Genomic DNA, 19,962 nt, shown 5'->3' with positions numbered 1-19,962 from the left:
CCTGTTAGAATTTATAAAATTATGAGAGGATTAATGAATAGTCAGTCTTTTTCCCAGGGTAGAAATATCAATTACTTGGGGACTTAAGTTTATGGTAAAAGGTGTTGAGTTTACAGGTGATTTTTTTAAAGAGTTTGATAGGTGCCCAGAATGCACTGCCAGAGGAGATAGTGGAGATGGATACAATGGCAGCATTTTAAGAGACACATATGAATCGACAGGGACTACCTCGAGGCAAAAGGATTTTAGTTTCGAAAGGGATCATGTGTCGGTGCAGGCTAATTGGGCCGAAGGGCTTGTTCGTGTGCTGTACTGTTCTTTGAAGTCCTCTTGAATCACGCATAAGGCTGACGTTATGCAAATGTTTCTTCTTTCTCACTGTCTGAGAATCATTTCATTTTCCACCTAACAACACTCAGAACAAGATTGGTGTGGCTCAAGAAGAAAGCTGCTGAAAATGTGTTGCTGGAAAGGTGCAGCAGGTCAGGCAGCATCCAAGGAGCAGGAGAATCGACGTTTCGGGAATGAGCCCTTCTTCACGAAGAAAGCCAATTTTCATAGTCATTATTAATGAGTAATAAATGTAACCAGACTATGTTAACTGCATCAAAAGAACATAGTTTTATTTAAATTTATTTTGTGCCTTGAGTGCTAGTGGGAGGGCCTGATTTTATTTGATTGTATTTGTTATCATGAAATAATAGTCTTACAGTGTTGAAGAGGCCCTTCTATCCATTGCATCTGTGCTGCAAAAGCTAGACTAGGTCTAAATTCCAGCACTAGGCCCATAGCCTTGAATGTTATGATGTTTCAAATCCTCATCCAACCTTTTCAAGATTGAGGTTAACCCCCTCAACCATACTCCCATGAAATGCACTCCAGACCCGCACCACACTCTGGTTTAAAAAAAATTCCTCAAATCCCTCTAAATCTTCTGCCTTTCACTTTTAAAATTATGCCCCCTTGTTTATGAACCCTTCGACTAAGGCGAGCAGTTGCTTTCTAGTCATTCTGTCCATGCCTCTCATTATCTTATTTATCTCAATCTGGTCTTCCCTCAAACTTCTCTGAACCAAAGAAACCAAGCTGTCTTCATGGCTAAAGAGCTGCATCCCACTCGATATCCTCGTCAATCTCCTTTGCACCCTGTCAAGTGCAATCCTTCCGATACTGCAGAGACAAGAATTACCCTACAGTGTTGCAACTTTGACCTAACCAAAGTCCTATACAGTTCCTGGCTTTTAATTTCATCATTCAAGGTATAGATTATAAGTTTTCCATATGCCATCTTAACTTAGGCATGCATGTCTTCATTGGTCAGAACATTTGAATATAAGAGTTGGGATGTCATGTAACTGTACAGGATATTGGTGAAGCCACTATTTGAGTACTGCATGCAGTTCTGGTTGATCTGTCATAGGAAGGATATTAGTAAATTGGAAATGGTACAGAAAAGATTTACACTGATACCTGTGCTGGAGAATTTGAGATAAGGAGAGGCTAGATAAGCTGCGACATTTTTCCCCTGGAACGTAGGAGATTGAGGGATGACCTTCTCGAGGTTTATAAAACCAGGAAGGCATAAATAAGGTGAATAGCAAAGGTCTCTTCCCTGGGGTTGGGAAGTTTAAACTAGAAGACACAGGATTCAGGTGAGAGTGAGAAGATTTAAAAGGGACCTGAGGGGGAACTTTTTCACACAGGTATATGGAAGGAACAGCCAGGGGGAGTGGTAGATGCAGGTCCAGTTACAACATTTAAAAGATATTTGGACGGGTACATGAATAGGAAAGGTTTCTAGGCAAATGGGACAAGTTTAGTTTGGGAAACCTGGTCGTTGTAGACCGAGTTGGACTGTAGGATCTGTTTCCATGCTGTATGACTCTACCCTATAAACCTGCCCTGCTACCTTTAGGGAGTTGAGGACAATTGTGATCAGAAGGAATAAATGAGTAAGAGAAAAGAGTATTATTTGGAAAATATTTATTTACATGCACGTTTCTATCCAGATTTCTATGATGATGTACTTTCACCTGTACTTAAAGTAGCCCTGAATCTCCCAAACTAGCCATATCATCAAGTTGCCTGGAGTAGTTTATTGAAGTTACATGATACCAATCAAATGCACTCTGTGAAAGTCATAGTATATTTTATTGTCACAGATATCGGTGGCTGATTTGCCTGGTTTGGTTGAAGGTGCACATTTAAACAAAGGGATGGGTCACAAATTTCTTAAACATGTGGAGAGGACCAAGCAGCTGCTTTTTGTGGTAAGAAAATAATTTTATTTTATTAGGAATATTTTTTCTAATTAATTCAACATCAGAATTCATTGTTTAATACAGCATTGCTCCATTTAATCTTTAATACTGTTCATGTTAAAATATTCATAATTTGCATTGCATGGGAAAACTTCAAATTGGATACCTGAAATTACTGCAATAAAATCACTATTGAAAGAATTATAACCATGTGGTTAACATTTTGCTTTTTTTTTAAAATTGGGAAATATTTGAGGATGGAACAAATTCTTATTGTCCAAAAATGGAATTCATGTCCGCGTTATTTAATGATGCAATATTGCTATGTTCTTCTTGTGTGCTCCTTTGGGGAATTCAAAACTGCAAATAGCACATCAAATCTGGATAACATCAAATCCAGAAAGTGTTGGATCTCCTCAGCAGATCTGGCAACATCTGTGGAGAAAGAAAGGGTTGACCTTTTGTCACTTTGAAGACTTACTGAAAATTTGCAGCATTCTGTTTTTAATTCAGATTTCCAATATGTACAGTATTTTCATTTTGCTTCACTGAATAACCTATATGCTGATTTAATGTTGTATTGGAGCATAAATTTGGAAGAGTTTTGGCTTAGAGGAGTCCAATCAGCCTGTTCCGTTTAGACTGCCAAAAAATTAACTAATCCAACTTGTCATCTTTGGTAATCTTTTAGATTGCAGAGTTTCAAATGCACCTATAAATTTCTCCTTAATCTGGTGAGGGGTCTGTCTTGATCATTTTAAAGGTAGCAAGTTCAGAATCTCATCAATCCCTGGATGAAAGAAAAATTCTCCTCAGTTTTACACTAATTTTCCCCCTAATTAAGTTATCTGTGCTTTCATGTTTTGCTAAGGGAAATAAGTCCTTCTTATCCATTTTATTTAGGCATCACAAAATTTGAAAACGCTTACGTAAATACCCCTGCAAACTCCTTTTTAAAACAACCCCAGCCTATCCAATTTGATAGCTAAAATTCTCCCTTTCTTGTAAATTTCCTCTGTAACTGAAAACAGAGCAAATATATCACTTATACGGTAGCATATAATGTTTATTTCAAAACAGCATAAATTACATTTTACACAATTGTGGTCCTCAGTTATAAGCTGAACAGCCACTATGATTAAAAATTAACTGTTGTTTAGTAGACCACTCTTTGGAAGCTGTATCCATGATTGTTTAATGACAGCTTGTGAAAGAAATGTCATAATTTCTATCCTGTTTGGAAATAATGTCACATGAGGACTATTCATACAGTAATAGAAATATTCAAATCACATGACTTGTGTAGGTTTTCCTTCTTCTTTCTCGCTTTCTTGTTTGGAAATGGTTATTCTTTGTGGGATACTGTGCTACAGCCACCACCACTGGATTAGTGGTGCTGGAAGAGCACAGCAGTGCAGGCAGCATCCAACAAGCAGCAAAATTGAAGTTTCAGGCAAAAGCTCTTCATCAGGAATAAAGGCAGTGAGTCTGAAGTGTGGAGAGATAAGCTAGAGGAGGGTGGGGATGGGGAGAGAGTAACATAGAGTACAATGGGTGAGTGGGGGAGGAGATGAAGGTGATAGGTCAAGGAGGAGAGGGTGGATTGGATAGGTGGAAAAGAAGATAGGCAGGTAGGACAAGTCCGGACAAGTCATGGAGACAGTTACTGAGCTGGAAGTTTGAAACTAGGAAGGGGATGGGAGAAGGGGAAATGAGGAAGGTGTTGAAGTCCACATTGATGCCCTGGGGTTGAAGTGTTCCGAGGCGGAAGATGAGGCGTTCTTCCTCCAGGCATCTGGTGGTGAGGGAACGGCGGTGAAGGAGGCCCAGGACCTCCATGTCCTCAGCAGAGTGGGAGGGGGAGTTGAAATGTTGGGCCACGGGACGGTTTGGTTGATTGGTGCGGATGTCTCGGAGATGTTCCCTAAAGCGCTCTGCTAGGAGGCGCCCAGTCTCCCCAATGTAGAGGAGACCACATCGGGAGCAACGGATACAATAAATGATATTAGTGGATATGCAGGTAAAACTTTGATGGATGTGGAAGGCTCCTTTAGGGCCTTGGATAGAGGTGAGGGAGGAGGTGTGGGCACAGGTTTTACAGTTCCTGCGGTGGCGGGGAAAGTGCCAGAATGGGAGGGTGGTTCGTAGGGGGGTGTGGACCTGACCAGGTAGTCACGGAGGGAACGGTCTTTGCGGAAGGCGGAAAGGGGTGGGGAGGGAAATATATCCCTGGTGGTGGGATCTTTTTGGAGGTGGCGGAAATGTCGGCGGATGATTTGGTTTACGCGAAGGTTTGTAGGGTGGAAGGTGAGCACCAGGGGCGTTCTGTCCTTGTTACGGTTGGAGGGGTGGGGTCTGAGGGCGGAGGTGCGGGATGTGGACGAGATGCGTTGGAGGGCATCTTTAACCACGTGGGAAGGGAAATTGCGGTCTCTAAAGAAGGAGGCCGTCTGGTGTGTTCTATGGTGGAACTGGTCCTCCTGGGAGCAAGGAGCCTTCCACATCCATCAAAGTTTTACCTGCACATCCACCAATATCATTTATTGTATCCGTTGCTCCCGATGTGGTCTCCTCTACTTTGGGGAGACTGGGCGCCTCCTAGCAGAGCGCTTTAGGGAACATCTCCGAGACACCCGCACCTATCAACCAAACCGCCCCGTGGCCCAACATTTCAACTCCCCCTCCCACTCTGCCGAGGACATGGAGGTCCTGGGCCTCCTTCACCGCCGGTCCCTCACCACCAGATGCCTGGAGGAAGAACGCCTCATCTTCCGCCTCGGAACACTTCAACCCCAGGGCATCAATGTGGACTTCAACAGCTTCCTCATTTCCCCTTCCCCCACCTCATCCTAGTTTCAAACTTCCAGCTCAGCACTGTCTCCTTGACTTGTCCAGACTTGTCCGACCTGCCTATCTCCTTTTCCACCTATCCACTCCACCCTCTCCTCCTTGACCTATCACCTTCATCTCCTTCCCCACTCACCCATTGTACTCTATGCTACTCTCTCCCCATCCCCACCCTCCTCTAGCTTATCTCTCCACACTTCAGGCTCACTGCCTTTATTCCTGATGAAGGGCTTTTGCCCGAAATGTCGATTTTGCTGCTTGTTGGATGCTGCCTGAACTGCTGTGTTCTTCTAGCACCACTAATCCAGTATTTGGTCTCCAGCATCTGCAGTCCTTGTTTTTACCTCTACAGCCACCACCAGTATGTGGATCAAAGGCCTCTTCCACAAGCGTGAAGTTAGCTAATGAATGTTGACACATTGTTTTACCACTGAAGGCAAACCTGAAGGCTGTCTATCATGAGGTAACCAGTCATAGGTTCCCTGTTATGACAGCATTTGTGTTGGATATGCCAGTGTGGGTCCAATCAACAGTAAATGGGCAGCTTGCATGAACCTAAAGTTACTTCCCCCTTATTTACAGAATGTCCGTGAGACACTGTCACAAGTCAAAATTTGACTTTATACTTTGATATCTGAGCAATTGCATGTTTAACGTCTTATTTGTCAATCAACAATATTACAAAAATTCATTTCTTTTAGTATAGTTGACCAGGTGACTTTAGGTTGAAAGATTTTTAAAAAGACTTACACCACAGGAACTGTACAGTTTTTTGCTTTAAACTTGAACCCTCTCAAATCTTGTTTTTATTTGAAAATATTGTGACAAAATTAATGGTTGTGCACAACTCTTATTAAATTCCTTTCTGGATTTATTCATTTAGGTAGATGTAACTGGATTTCAGCTTTCTTACAAAGCCCCTTTTAGAACAGCTTTTGAAGCTATACAGCTGTTAACAAAGGTAAGCTAGTCTTGTCATGATGATGACCTTTATATAGAAAGAACATGAAACTAGAGAAAGTAGTATATGTGTAATATTGAATACCAGTATTTGTAAAGTGAGTTACTTGTTCTATATTTTGGGAACCATTTCATTCAACATGTTATCTGTCTATTGTTTTTTTGTGTTGCGTGGCTGTCATTTTCAGGATGCCTTGCTAGATTTTATTAATTCCTTGGTTATCATATTTATGAGTGGACATGTTCCCCTGCTAAAGTGGGGGTGTGTCATGCTTTCTGTCTCTGTGGGCTGCTCCCAAATGTTGCACTCTTGTGTCAATGCCATGCAGTGGAGAGCTTTGCAACCTCTTTTTTGTAGTTTCCTATCCAACTTTAGCACGGAGAATGAGCATGAAAGACTGGGGGAGGGAATGGGCAGGGACGAGGTAATCATGGAAGTATGTCCATGAGTACTGTAATCAAGGTTGGGCAAAATGAGAGTATTGCAGCTATCACAGAATCCTAGTTCTGAGCCTGGCTTCAAATTTGTCAGAACTGGATAAGAAAGACACTGTTGAGAGGGTACCACTGAAGGCATCTTTTCCACCCCCCCTCCTTTTTTGGTTTCCAAATGGATCACTTCTTCCATAACCCTGGTCCTCTGCTCAATCGATCTAACACTGGTTCCCTACTCTCACCTAAGCCAATGTCGAAGATGCAGCACCTCCCTATTTACATCCTCTCTCCTCCCCAACCAAGGCCCCAAGTAAAACCATTTCCTTTTAATCCTTCCCCCAAAAAGTACAAAACAAATACTCTGGGAAACCCAATGTAATGTATTTCACCAAAACTAGGGATGCCACATCACTGAGCATATGTCTTTCACTGATCTTATTTTCAGTTTGTGATGTATGAGTTTCAGAATCACAGCAGGCTATTGATTATACTGACCATTTCGTTGTTCTTTCGTGTTCAGGAGTTGGAGTTATATAAAGCAGAGCTTTTATCTAAGCCTGCTCTTTTGGCTGTAAACAAAATGGATTTGGAGAATGCTGAAGAGAAGTTTAAAGAGCTGATGCAACAGCTTGAGAAGCCTGAAGGTAATTAGAATCAAAGGTTGTACAGCACAAATCCCATTGGACCCAAGATCCTTCACGTATCAATACGTAAATTCATTGCAATTACCAAAATGTAATACTAAAGAAAATAATCTTTAATTCTTTAACGAATCACAACACACCCACTTAAGTTTACCTAAGTGGGTTTGATTTCAGATTGGCTGATTGTCCTCCACGAGTCAATGTATATTCTCATATTCACATGAATAAGTGCACTGTGTTACTGGGATTTTGAAGCTTCGGCTCATTACATTTGACAGGAAAGCTGCGGGAGATCTATTTGATGTCCATGTCAGATTGAAGACTGAAGAGGTAGCTGTCACCAGGGAAATTTGCAACAGTAGTGTACTGAGACAGCACCATCTCAGATTGCTAGGGCATGGCATGAGTTCAGCAGATATATCAACTTTTGATTGTTAACACATGGAACACATTTTCCAGATTATGGGCATCACTGGCTAGGCCAGCATTGTTGCCCATACCTTATGACTGTTCAGGAGGTGATGGTGAGCTGCTTTTGGAAATGCTGCAGTCTTGGGGTGTAGGTATCCCCACAAAGTTGGCTGGAAGGCAATTCCAGGATTTTGACCCGCCAACCGTAAAAGTACAGCAATATGATTTTGAGTTAGGATTGTGTGTGGTTGGAGGATTGTTCCTATATATCTGTAGCCATTGTCATTCTTGGTGTTAGAGGTTGTAGGTTTAGTTGTTGTAGTGCATATTATGGATGGTACACACTGCTGCTACTATGTATCGATGCTGAAGAGAGTGATTGTTAAAACTGTGGATGGGGTGCTATTCGAGCAGGGTGTCCAGGTTTTGAGGGTTATTGGAGTAGTGCCCATCCAGTTAATTGGGTGGTATGTCATCATACTTCTGACCTGTGCCATGTGAATGTTGGGCAGGTTTTGAGGAGACATGAGATGTTCCTTTCTACAGAATTCCTAGCCAACCTGTTCTTCTCACCACAGTATTTGTGTGGCTAGACCACTTTAGTTTCTGGTCAATGTTAATAGCCAGAGTATTAACAGTGGTGGTTCCAGCAATGGTAATGCCATTGAAAGTCAAGGAGAGATGGTTAGATAACACTGCTTACTGGGAAAACTTTAAGAGTATATTACAAAGAACGTAATAGCATAGCATAGCATTTAAAATCAAATATCAGCATGGCTTCATGATATGAAAATCATGCCTGACAAAATTATTTAGAATTCTTTGAAGGAATAGCAAGCAAGATTAAAGGGGAGCTTGCAGATGTAACATATTTGAATTTTCAGAAGATGTTTGATAAGGTACCACACATTAGGCAACTTAATAAGATTAGAACCCATGGTGTTGTGGGTATGTGTTAGCATGGTTAGAGGATTGGCTAATACAGAGTAGAGATAAGGGGGTAATTTTCAGGCTGGCAAACTGTAACTAGTAGAGTGCCAAAGGGATAAGCGTTGGGGTCACAGTAATTTTATAGTTGGGATATATAAATTACTTAGAGGCGGATAGTAAAAGTACTATAGCCAACTTTGAGGAAAACACAAAAATGGGCAGGAAGGCAAATGGTGAGGAGACACTGAGTCTGCAGAGGGATATAAACAGGTTAAGTAAATGGACGAAAACTTGGCAGATGGAATATACTGTGGCGGAATGTGAGGTTTTGCAGGTTGGCAGAAGAATAGAGTAGCTGAATATTATTAAAATGGAGAAAGATAAGGAAAGGTATACCAGAATTGAAGGAATTTCTTAGAGGGCTCACTAGATTATGGGTATGGAGAGATTTTCATATGTGGAAAAGTTGTGTAGATTGGCCTTGCACACTCAATGGGAGTTTTGCAGAAAGAGAGGAGATCTTATTCAAACATAAGATTCTTAGGGGACTGAACATATTGGATATGGAGTTGAGGACCAGAATGTATAATCTCAGGTGAAGGGGTGACCAATTTCAGACCGAGATGAGGAGTTTCTTTTTGAACGGCGAATCTGTCAGACTCTTTACTGCAGAGAGCTGTAGAGATTAAGTATTTGAGTACATTACAGGTGGAGGTAAACAGATGTTTAAGCCGAAAGGGAATCTAGGGTTGTGGGGATAACGTAGGAGGAGTTGGAGATTATCAAATCAGCCAGTCATTTCCAGACTCCCACCATCCTCTGGGTGAAAACCATTTTTCCTCAACTTGGTCTAGCCTTCTACCTCTTATTTTAAATCTGTTCCACCCCATCCCCGCCCAGCTGTTGGCCTCTCTACTAATACAAAAGTGCCTTCCTGGCCACCCATACATGTCCCTTGTAATCTAATACTTTTATTTGGTCACTTTTGTAACCTTTGCCATGCCAAAAAAATACACCTACCCTATCCAGTCTTTCTTCATATCTCAGACCCTCTAAACCAACATCCTGAGAAATCTCCTCTGTATCCTCAATAAGTAAACTGACTTTTATTAAGTGAATAGGTGAAAAGTTTCCGTAACAGGAGGGAATGTGGATTTGAGGTTACAAATAAATCATCTATACTCTTATTGAATGGCACAGCAATCTCAAGGGGCTGAATAATGCAATGTTGCTCCTGGTCATGTTATTTAAATACAAACACTTAATGCCAGGTATCCAACAAACATTTTTAGTGTTCTAGATTCCACAATTTTTTGTAACTTGTATATTTCTATTCTTGAATTCAAGTTCTGTCATTAGATTTGTTGACAAATAATGAACTATTCTATTAATTCCATCTTGATTTATTTTCTTGTTTCCCTGTAGCTTTCTATCATTTATTGCCAGAAGAGGTGACTCCCTTAAGACCAGTCCAGTTTCACCACATAGTCCCAGTATCTGCATCAACTAAATATGGAATTGAAGAACTGAAAAACTGCATTCGGAAATCATTAGATGATCAAGATGATCTAGAAAATGAACAGTATCGCCTTGAAAAATTACAGAGTTTACATTCAAGTACTTTCAAATGTACCTAGAACTAGTAAAGTCAGCAATTATTGGGACAAATCTTCCCTACTGGAGAGATGGAAGACTTATGCTGTCATTCATTTCACGTGGATCAAGAAGCTTGCCAGAGGAAAAGTAGAAGGACTAGTTGCAAGTTGCTCAATGAAGCCTGATTTTAATAATGCTGCTACACTTGCATTTACTTCGTCAATTGATTATGAATACCCAGATTCATGCAGCACAAAATGGGATCATTTGTCTATTCACACCTATTGCCTTTTAAAGAGCTATTTATTAGTGTCACAACTCTGCTCCTTACTTGGACGCCTGCAAATGTTTCCTTTTTGGGTATTCAGCTATTTCCATTTTAAAAAGTTATTATGTCTGTTTCCATCATTTTTTAGGTCATTCATTCCAGATCAATATTACTGGGGAAATAAAAGCTTGCTATTTTCAGAATTTCACCATTCAACCACATCTATCCCTATTGTCAGCATTAAAATAGAGACTTCATAGTCCCACCGTTTGAAAGGTTTGACATTGCATGACAAGAAATTGTTTAGAATCGTCTTTGGACAAAACAATGACTGCAGATGCTGGAAACCAGATTCTGGATTAGTGGTGCTGGAAAAGTACAGCAGTTCAGGCAGCATCCAAGGTACTTTTCCAGCACCACTAATCCAGAATCTAGAATTGTCTTTGGCACTCTCTACTTGGAAAAGACATTTGATGATGAATATAGCAATTGTCCATGGGCATGAGAAAAAAATATAAGCAACAAATATGTATTAGGATGAAGTTGCAAATTGACAAAGGAGAATGCAACAGAAGTGGGTCCCCATGGAAATGGTTTGATACACATTTTAATGTGCTTCAAGAATCAAGTAATAAAAAGCAAATTAATGAAAAATTAATGCTTTAACCTTCAGTGATTTATCTAGTCTTTCTTGTTCAATAGGTTGAGTGGTTCCCTGTTATATCAGCAGGGATGGTGGTTTAGAGTGTGGTGCTGGAAAAGCACATCAGGAATGATGAAAGGCTTATGCCCGAAATGTCGATTCTCCTACTCCTCGGTAGCTACCTGACCGGTGCTTTTACAGCACCCCATACTCGACTCTGATCTCCACCATCTTCAGTCCTCACGTTCTCTCAATAGGGAAGGTGTCAGGCTGCTGGTTTATTTTCCTCAGGCTTCCCTAATAATCTCAGAGAACCTGTATACTGAATAATCCTCCAATTGTCAGAATGTGTATTGTTTTCCTTCAGTAAATTTTGTGATTTATACCAATAGGCTGCAAGGGAACCAAAGTAAATGGTTGAAATTTTGCACCAAATCCAGTGAATGATATCATTAGGCATCCTGCAATAGTGCATATTAAATTGCTTGACTGGAAAGTAATAAATATCAAAATTCCAGCCTAATCTGAGTTTCATTTCCAAGAATGAGATTTAAATACCTGTTACCAACACAGCAATAAGCAGTAAGAAACTAACCTATTTATGAGAAAATGCCTTGGAAGATCAAAATCATCTCACTAAAATGGATATCAAGTAAGCTTCATCATGGGCAGTTGACTTAGAAGATTCATGGCTGGGCAGCAAGTTTAAAAACTATCCCAATTTTTTTTAACTAATTGAACAGCAAAATTAAAAAAATACAAATTCCAATCCAGGGATGACATTAACAGGCAAAATCAAATTCCAGATTAACTGGAGGTCTTTTTTTTATTAAGATAATATATTACAACAGCATTGTTTCAGAAAAGCATGAGAGTTCATCAGTGTCGCATTATATACAATCTGTGATAATGTACACGGCCAATAGAAGCTTACTACTCAGCCAAAGAAAATGAGCTTTTTTCTAGATCAGCCAGATACAATTGTGTAATTGATGCAACATTCTTTTGCCATTCTACTGAAGCGTTTGGAGCAAATATAAAATGGATTAAAAAGTGTAAAAATGAAAATGCCAACAGTCTCAATACAACATTGCTTCAATGATTAGCATTATAACCAGCCTGTTACAATGTCAGCTACATCACTATAGTCAAAGATGAATATTGAAGCTGATCTCGGTTTTTTAAAAAAAGGCATTCCATAAATTATAAAGTGACATGACATTGTTACCTTTTTGACATGCAGAATCTATGGTAAACATCAAACAATATTTTTCAGTATGCACTGGTGTATGCAGTACAGACAAAGCGGCTGAAAGTAAAAGGGACAATTTATCATACACTTTCAATATCCCCTAACAGTAAGTAAGTACCAAATGCAAACTTTTAGCCATTCTAATTGTTTCACAGAAATGTACTTTGTTATATAATGACGTATAATTTAATATCTACAAAGTTAGCTGCTTCTACATATAGAAATTCATATCACATGTTGATAATAGTGATGCAATGCAATTCAAGGATTACAGTTCAGTCATATCGAAAGTGGAAGGAATGATTTTACTGCATTCATCTCCTCCAGCAAGTAGGTCTAAAGTGCCAGAACTCAGATAATGAAATCAAACGCTGCAATTGTTCCCATATTACCTTGCCTGTTGGAATTTGATGTTGAGACAATTTAAAAACCGATCCCAAATGGATGACTGATATGCTGACTGTGGGACAGGTCCTAAGCTGGGCATTTCTCACCTGCACTGCCGGTCAACGAATGCTCCTGCCTTCTTTTCAAACTCTTAAAACTAATTTAGTTTAGACCCTATTGCTCACACTTGGTGGAAAATGCTGAAACTCTTTGTAGATGAAGAAATGATCAAATTTTTAAAAAAAATAGAAAGCATACTACAAAGTCTTGACAGACACACTTCTAGCACTTTAAAGTTTAACTTCCAAAGGAACAAAAATTGTTGTTTTAGAGCCTCCTTGGAGGTGCTTCTCCCAGTGAAAGCAGTGCTATCACAGAAAGGGCAGCAGAATACCCGTTTGCCTGTCACAATAGGCAATGTACTGAAGATTCAGTGGTGAAACAAGCAACTCAAGGAAAGTCTAATACTTTTTGATAGGCTTACTGAGATGACAAAAAAAAGGGTGAGGAGAAAGATTGCAGTTATTGTATCATGAAAGCAAACATCTTTAAAAAGTATAACCGTATCAAAATAGAATCGTTTAACACATTCTGAGATTGTCAACATACCTTAGTAGGTTCAAGAAATAAAGTGACTTCAGTGACAACACCAATAACAATTTAAATTATACAACCATTATTTGCTAATAATTAGGTGGAAATTTCAAAATCAAACTACCAATGCTTTATATGGTTTTCTTGATGTGAATCTATATGTTCTGAAATTCTATGTTGAGTTTCACTGTCTCCCACTATAACAAGTGGGCGTTGAAATATCCACTTAGAAAACAGTGGAGATCTGGTAGTACATGTCTAACCATAATAAGGCATATGATTGTCAGGGATAGAGTTTGAGGGTGGACATTCTAAACATTGAGAGTTTACATTCCTCCACCTCAAGTTGGTGCTGGAAAATTAGTGCTGTTGTGTATCATCACATTAATGTGATCGCAGTTTGACTGACAGGATCGTGACCTCAAGAATTTCATATCTAATTCTTATTATAACCTTTCGTGAGAATAATTGAGAGTATGACTCAACCACTTGCCTGTCTGAATGAATAGTCAAGATTAGCAGAGATGTTATACAAATATTGAGAATGACCTATAAATCATTCAACTGAAGATTGGAAATAAGCAGCTAAATATAACAGTTCAGCATTATCTTGAGTCTTTAATCCATAAAAATGAAGGAGGAGTTAGGATGAGTAGCCAAAAACTTGTTTAATGTGTTGAGTTTTATGCAGGACAGGGAGGTGGTGAGTCAGTGGAGTTAAAGTAATGTATTCCAGAGCTTGAGGTCCAGGCAGGTGAACACATATCCAACAATGATGAAATGAAATAAGGGATGCCACAAAAAACATGCTGGAGCAGCAGTGACTTTAAATCTAATAAAAGCCTATGGTGACAGGTGAAGGGACTGGCAGGGACATAGCGTGGGGAGAATACTAGAATGTGAACTTTGGAGGAAGCACTGCTGATATATAAGCTAATGGTAAAAGTGATGAGTGAACAAATCTGGTGCAGGATAGAATGTAAGCAGCAGAAGTTTAAATGAGCTGAACATTCAGAAGGAAGAAGATGGGAAGCTATTTAGCAAAGCATGAAATAGAAGAAGCTGGATGTGTCAAAGGCTGAGCGACACTTTGTCCAAATCCTTTGTGAGTGGTAAAGGTAACCTAGAGAAAGTAAAAATTGTGTGAATCATCAAAAACAATTGTTAGTAACACATATCAATAGTAAATCCCAGTAGCTATTCAAGATAAAGCACCATTATCTCACACACAGCAATGGTTCAAGAAAGTCAATTTGCAGGTTAACTAGGACAATAAATGCCCAAGTTCCAAAAATAATTAGTTCTAAGTCTATTAACTGAACTGACCCAAGAGAATTGTAGCATCTGTACTTTCAAAGTTTAATTCACCATTAATCTTCATTGCTAGCAGTCTTAGACTAATATGCACCTAGCATAGGATCTTAGTTTGTGACTTATAAACAGATCTTCAAAAAAACAAAAAAAAGGAAATCCTAAACCATTACAGATTATTGGTTAGGCCATAGTTAGATTAATGTGGCAAGGAAATGTACAGAGTAATTGCAAAATTGAAACTAGGAATAAAGGGGCATTAAAGCTTTCATTTGAATAAATAAGGTCAGGAAGGGATCTGGATGAGTTGTTTAAAGATTATGAGGGGTTCGGTACAGTGAATGGGGAAGAACTATTTCTACATTTAAAATAGTCACCAACGAACAAAAGGAGAGGCCGGGGAGGGAAAAAAAATGACACAGAAGTTTCTTGGAATTCCTACAAAAGCAATGATGATAGAAGGAGCATCAATAACAACTTTCATTAGGGAAATAGCTAATCATTTGAGAAACAAAAGGATGTCAGAAAAGAAAAGCAGAGTTTGAGATCAAGTGGATGGTTCTTCCATAGAATTGCTGCATATGAATAGTCACGCTCTATACTGCAATATTATACCACTGTAAAATAGTATTTTCTTTGCTGCATTTTTGTACATGTTTTGAGTTTCCTCAAAGATATCAGAAGATTGCCACAATTGCTGGTTCATGCCCAGGCAGTAAGTTGAAAACCTATCCTATTGTTCAAACCAAAGCTGTTCATTCGCTTTTTAATTGTTTAGAAATTTTCCCCCAACTGTTGAAGATATGCTGACAGCATGAGCCACTGATTAAATTAATTACTGTTCTTATTAAAAAGAGTTATGGAAATTGGGCTGAATGAATATGTTGCCTGTTTAAGGGGAAGGCATATTTGATTAATTGTAGAACATAGATCATGATTATCTAACAAATGCAACACGAAGATTTGATACCTAGTTGTAAAGTTATCATGTTTGATCAAATACAGCCGATAGTAAAGGCACACCCTAGCCCTTTCTTTAATAACATTTGACATTATCCATTTACTTTGCTAATTTTATTTATACGTGCAAGACATAACTATGAATTATAAATTTTAATAGTCCATACTTTGAACAATACTTATGATTACTGGTGATCTCAACTAAATTAAATGATCAGTTATTGGGAAATAATTGATAATTTGTACCTGCTGCAATTTCAAAGAGACTTAATCCTTTACACAAGACACCCAATTAATCAGATGAAACTGTAATATTAAGCTAGGTATGACCCTGTTTCAGCTTAAAATTGCAAACTTCCACTGGTTCATGTTTGTCAGACAATATGTAAAAACTGTACATATTTACAAAAAAACTTTCAGAGCAAGCGCTTCTGCCAGTATCAAAGATATGAATACAAACAGACCGATCGGGTCTTCAGTTGCATACACCATTGTTTTCCACAAAAACCCTTACAGATGCAATTTTTAAAATCCTGTTATACAGATTAACCCAAAGCAGCCTTTGCCAAAAATCATACATTTCTTGTTTGTTTCTGCAAGCACTTTGTTGTTAGAGATTAATAGAATTGGTTTCATAACGGATTCATGCATTCAGTACTATTCAGTCCAGTGAATCTGTGCATGGGGCGGTCAACCAAATCTTGTTGAAAATAGCTTCTCTCTGTCTTCTTCCACCGGACTAAGCACCATAACAAATGAGAATAAATGGCAAGGCTATTTTTAATTGACTGTTTCAGGAGGATTTTCCATTCCCAGATCACTGTCAGTGCTGTGCTTTCCACAGAATTCTGACTCTCCATCAATAGATTGTCAATTGTTTTATTAGCGATGAGTCAGAATCTGCTCAGTATTTTCTATTTAGTAGCTCTTTGAAGACAGCGGAGTGTGTGTTTTCAACTCCTATCTTCCAAAAAGCTCACTGGTGCTCCAGAGAGCCATTAATTAAAAGACATTGACATAAGGCTGCCTTTTATAAAAGTGGAAGAAAATGGAAATCTTTAGTAGCTCAGATCCACTGAATAGAAGTCTAAATGGAGGTCTCCCAGAGCTGTGGAAGAAACATAAACATATATTAGAATGGTTTTTCAAATGAGACAAAGAAAACTATTCAGTTTTTATCAAAAGGCAACACTTGCTTACTTATCCAAATTCGATTTCATTTTCATTATTTCTATACTTTCCAGCCCCTAATTCAACAACATCTCAAGCCTTTCCAAATCACAATGCTGAAAAGATCAACAAGTGTAGGGCTACTGCTACTATGCAGAAACCTAGATAATAAGCTTCACTGATCCCAAATTCTCCTTTGTACTTAAAGTACATACAGTTGAATGTGTCGTGACTAAAATTAATGAACAGAAAATGTTGTACAATCGAAGTATTTTTAAACTGTTAATATGGTGTAAAGATTAAAAAGATATAAATCAACATCTGTTCGTCTCAGCCTCCACATGTATACAGTTGTGTAGGAGCAATAACAATTTAGAGACAAGTAGAGCACCTCAGTTTGTGATCACTATAATACAGTTGGAACAAACAAGGTTTAAAGTATCTTATTAATGCCAACCACCAAGCATAACAACAGAAATCTATGTGTTTCTGAATTTTCTTGCAATTTCACTATCAAGTTGAGTGGCAACTGTTTAATATTTTGACTGAAAGATAATAAATTCTGATGTCTTTTTTCATATTCTTCTACAAACAGTCCAGATAAGAATTGCCATTTAACAACATCAAACATGATGTGCTTGGAAGATGAAGAGTTTTCCCATCTCCTTGTCTGAATAAAAATATTTCAGGAACTTTTTTGTCATTTTTGTCCTTTGGTTTTCTTCATTTATGCATGCACCAGAAGGTTAGGACCAGAAGTTGCAAGACAGAATTTGATATTTTTAAGTTAAGAGTCAAAGATTTAATATACAATAAGACATTTCATTTCATCAAATAGATTTGCATTTGGAGATTGCTGGTCAGCTCAGTTGGTTAGACAGCTCACGTGCTGTTCAGCGTAATGTTAATAGCACAGAGTTTAATTTCCCCAATTCGGCTCTGATGTCTTTAAGCCTGAATCTCCAACCTGCCCTGCAAACACAATAATTTGGCAGTCTTTAAATAATCAAGGATACTACTTGGAGAAAACTAAAATTCACATTCTTTCATTTTATAGTTTGCCACATAATAAATACAACTTTACTGATGGCTAGGGCAACTATTTTGAGATCAGATCTGCTTATAAATGGGAATGTTATTCTTCATGATGTTATTTGTAGAGAACGATGGTATTTAGGTAATAAATGATATTTTCAAATATTTTTGGTGTTCATTGACATACATAATGCCATATCAATTCAGTGTTCCAACTGATCAGCTGTGCTCAAATAAATTCCATATCTGTTTATCTTGATGAAAGCTGTTCAAATCATTACCACAGAAACTGATTACACATTTACAACTTACTTACCCGTGCACTTTGTCGACCAACTTTTGCCTCTTCATCTGGAAGAGGTGGCATTGGGTATGGGCATTTCCTACTAGAAGCAATGGACCCATTGGATGATGAATGTGACTTAGAAGGAGACAAAGTCCTAAGATGAAAAATTAAAAATCAACACAGCCTTTGACATCCTCAAGAGAATAGCAGCCAGAGTACTGAATCTGTATCAGTGCTGGTGGAGTTTAATTGAAAAACATCCAATAAACTGGTAATTTGGTAAAGGGATTTTTTCTTTGTTATTTTTGACTATTAGACAATTATTATGTGATAAAAGTGGACTCTCTCTATAAAATGCATTTTATTATCATTGCACTCATGTTGTGCAATGGTGAAGTGCAGGTAAGAAACTTCCCTGCAGGAAGATTAATTCAAGCTATTAACTGTCCTGATATTTGCTGGTGGTCTGATGCAGAGCCAAATCAGTGCATGTTTAGGAACAAAATGCCCCAATCAAGGAATATTTTGTGGTATAGGATGTATGAGAGAAGAAAAATTGTGTTGATTTAGTACAGACCAGGCTGGTACATCATACTGCTGGCTGATTGTTAAACATTTATCATAGGCAATACAAACAGAGGAAATAAATCAAGATCACTTTGTTTACATGCATCTGGCAAAGGTTTGTATTTATAAGGTAAGGCTTGTTACTTATAAGGTGAGACCAAACACGAAACTATATCTATTGGTAAGTGAATAAAGCAAGCAGCAAACATTGCAGACACAAGTATCAAAGGCATGGGTTCAAGACCAAAGGAATCAATGCAGAAGAAAATTTTGACCAGCAAACAAAAATTATGATTACACAAAACTCAAAATAAGCAGCATTAGTAGCATTATGCTTGATATTAAAATTGCCTGAAGTGATTACTTAACCTGGAAGTAGCTGATGAAGAGAATCATATTAAGGTGTGAAATTTACAAATAATAAGACAGTATGCTTCCTTATTCAAAGGTTGTTAAGTTTTTCAACATAAATCAAATTTAGAATGATGCTCTCCCAATTTTATTTTAGGGCCACACTTTTTGCTACCTACACCTATCACTTTGGAATTTTTCTCTTACCCACCCCTACACTTCCTTCTGTTGCTTTATGAGCTGACTAAACAAATCCTGTTTGATCAACGTTTTGATCACTTTTCCCAATGCAGAGGAACCTCGATTATCCGAACGACACAGGCAGTGAGTATTTTGTTCGGATAATCAAATGTTCAAATAGCACAGTTTAGCCAAGCATCGGGACCTTGAAATCTTGCTTGGATAATCCAAAATTCAGATAATCGAGGTTCCTCTGTATTGCCTTACATGAATCAGCTTTGAAAATTTGTCCCTATGCCTCAGCATTTTGATGTATTTTCTCTGTTGGAAGTGCTAAATAAATGGAAGTTGCTGTTTTTAGTCACTGAAAGAAAATTCACAGCAACATCAAACATTACTGCTTTCCAAATATCCATTGTATTTCTAATGCAACTGAACAGCAAAGTAGTATTGCAAAAAGTGAATCAACTTGCACATGTTGCTGAGTTCCTATTTTTCTTGGGGAATAGGCCTCTCTGGTTATGTTGTGGATTGGGAGAGAGGGTAGTTGAAGCTGTTATTTTCTCACTATTTGTTCAAATGATGTGGCCACCATGTCCAACATTTGCTGCCCACCCCACTTACCTGACAAATGAATTGATCTTACAGAGCAGTTAAGAGTCAACCACATTGCCCCTGGGTCTAGGTTCACATTTAAGCCAGACTGGATAGGCTTCAGGCCACTGAGGGGCAAAAACTAAGTATACATTCCAAGAGCATTGTTTTTAATATTGCAAGTATCTATTTGGGATTAAGAAGTGGGAGAAGATAGCAGCACATTTCTCAGCTTTCGGAGAGGGTACGTCTTGTCATGCCTCAAGGTTACATTTGGCAC

At 38.5% G+C, this 19,962-nt stretch overlaps 2 protein-coding genes across 6 annotated transcripts in view; one reads left to right on the top strand and one right to left on the bottom strand.

Annotated features, from left to right (window-relative positions):
- Nucleotides 1-12,063, top strand: part of gtpbp10 (GTP-binding protein 10 (putative)) — a 58,683-nt gene extending 46,620 nt beyond the window's left edge. The window contains exons 7-10 of the mRNA XM_072575869.1: nucleotides 2,163-2,270; nucleotides 5,992-6,069; nucleotides 7,024-7,147; nucleotides 9,914-12,063. Coding sequence (XP_072431970.1) covers nucleotides 2,163-2,270; nucleotides 5,992-6,069; nucleotides 7,024-7,147; nucleotides 9,914-10,125 — 522 coding nt within the window. The 3' untranslated portion in view covers nucleotides 10,126-12,063. The remainder of the gene's footprint in view (nucleotides 1-2,162; nucleotides 2,271-5,991; nucleotides 6,070-7,023; nucleotides 7,148-9,913) is intronic.
- The window catches only part of adam22 (ADAM metallopeptidase domain 22), a 391,455-nt gene continuing 383,295 nt past the window's right edge, over nucleotides 11,803-19,962 (bottom strand). For all 5 annotated transcript variants that reach the window (XM_072575862.1, XM_072575864.1, XM_072575865.1 and 2 more), the window contains 2 exons: nucleotides 18,021-18,144; nucleotides 11,803-16,607 (listed from right to left, as the gene is read on the bottom strand). In XM_072575862.1, coding sequence (XP_072431963.1) covers nucleotides 16,587-16,607; nucleotides 18,021-18,144 — 145 coding nt within the window. In that variant the 3' untranslated portion in view covers nucleotides 11,803-16,586. The remainder of the gene's footprint in view (nucleotides 16,608-18,020; nucleotides 18,145-19,962) is intronic.

The sequence above is a fragment of the Chiloscyllium punctatum genome, chromosome 8 (assembly GCF_047496795.1).
Source record: "Chiloscyllium punctatum isolate Juve2018m chromosome 8, sChiPun1.3, whole genome shotgun sequence".
Classification (NCBI taxonomy): Eukaryota; Metazoa; Chordata; class Chondrichthyes; order Orectolobiformes; family Hemiscylliidae; genus Chiloscyllium; species Chiloscyllium punctatum.
The sequence above is the reverse complement of the archived record's forward strand: the minus strand, read 5'-3'. Positions and strand labels throughout refer to the sequence as shown.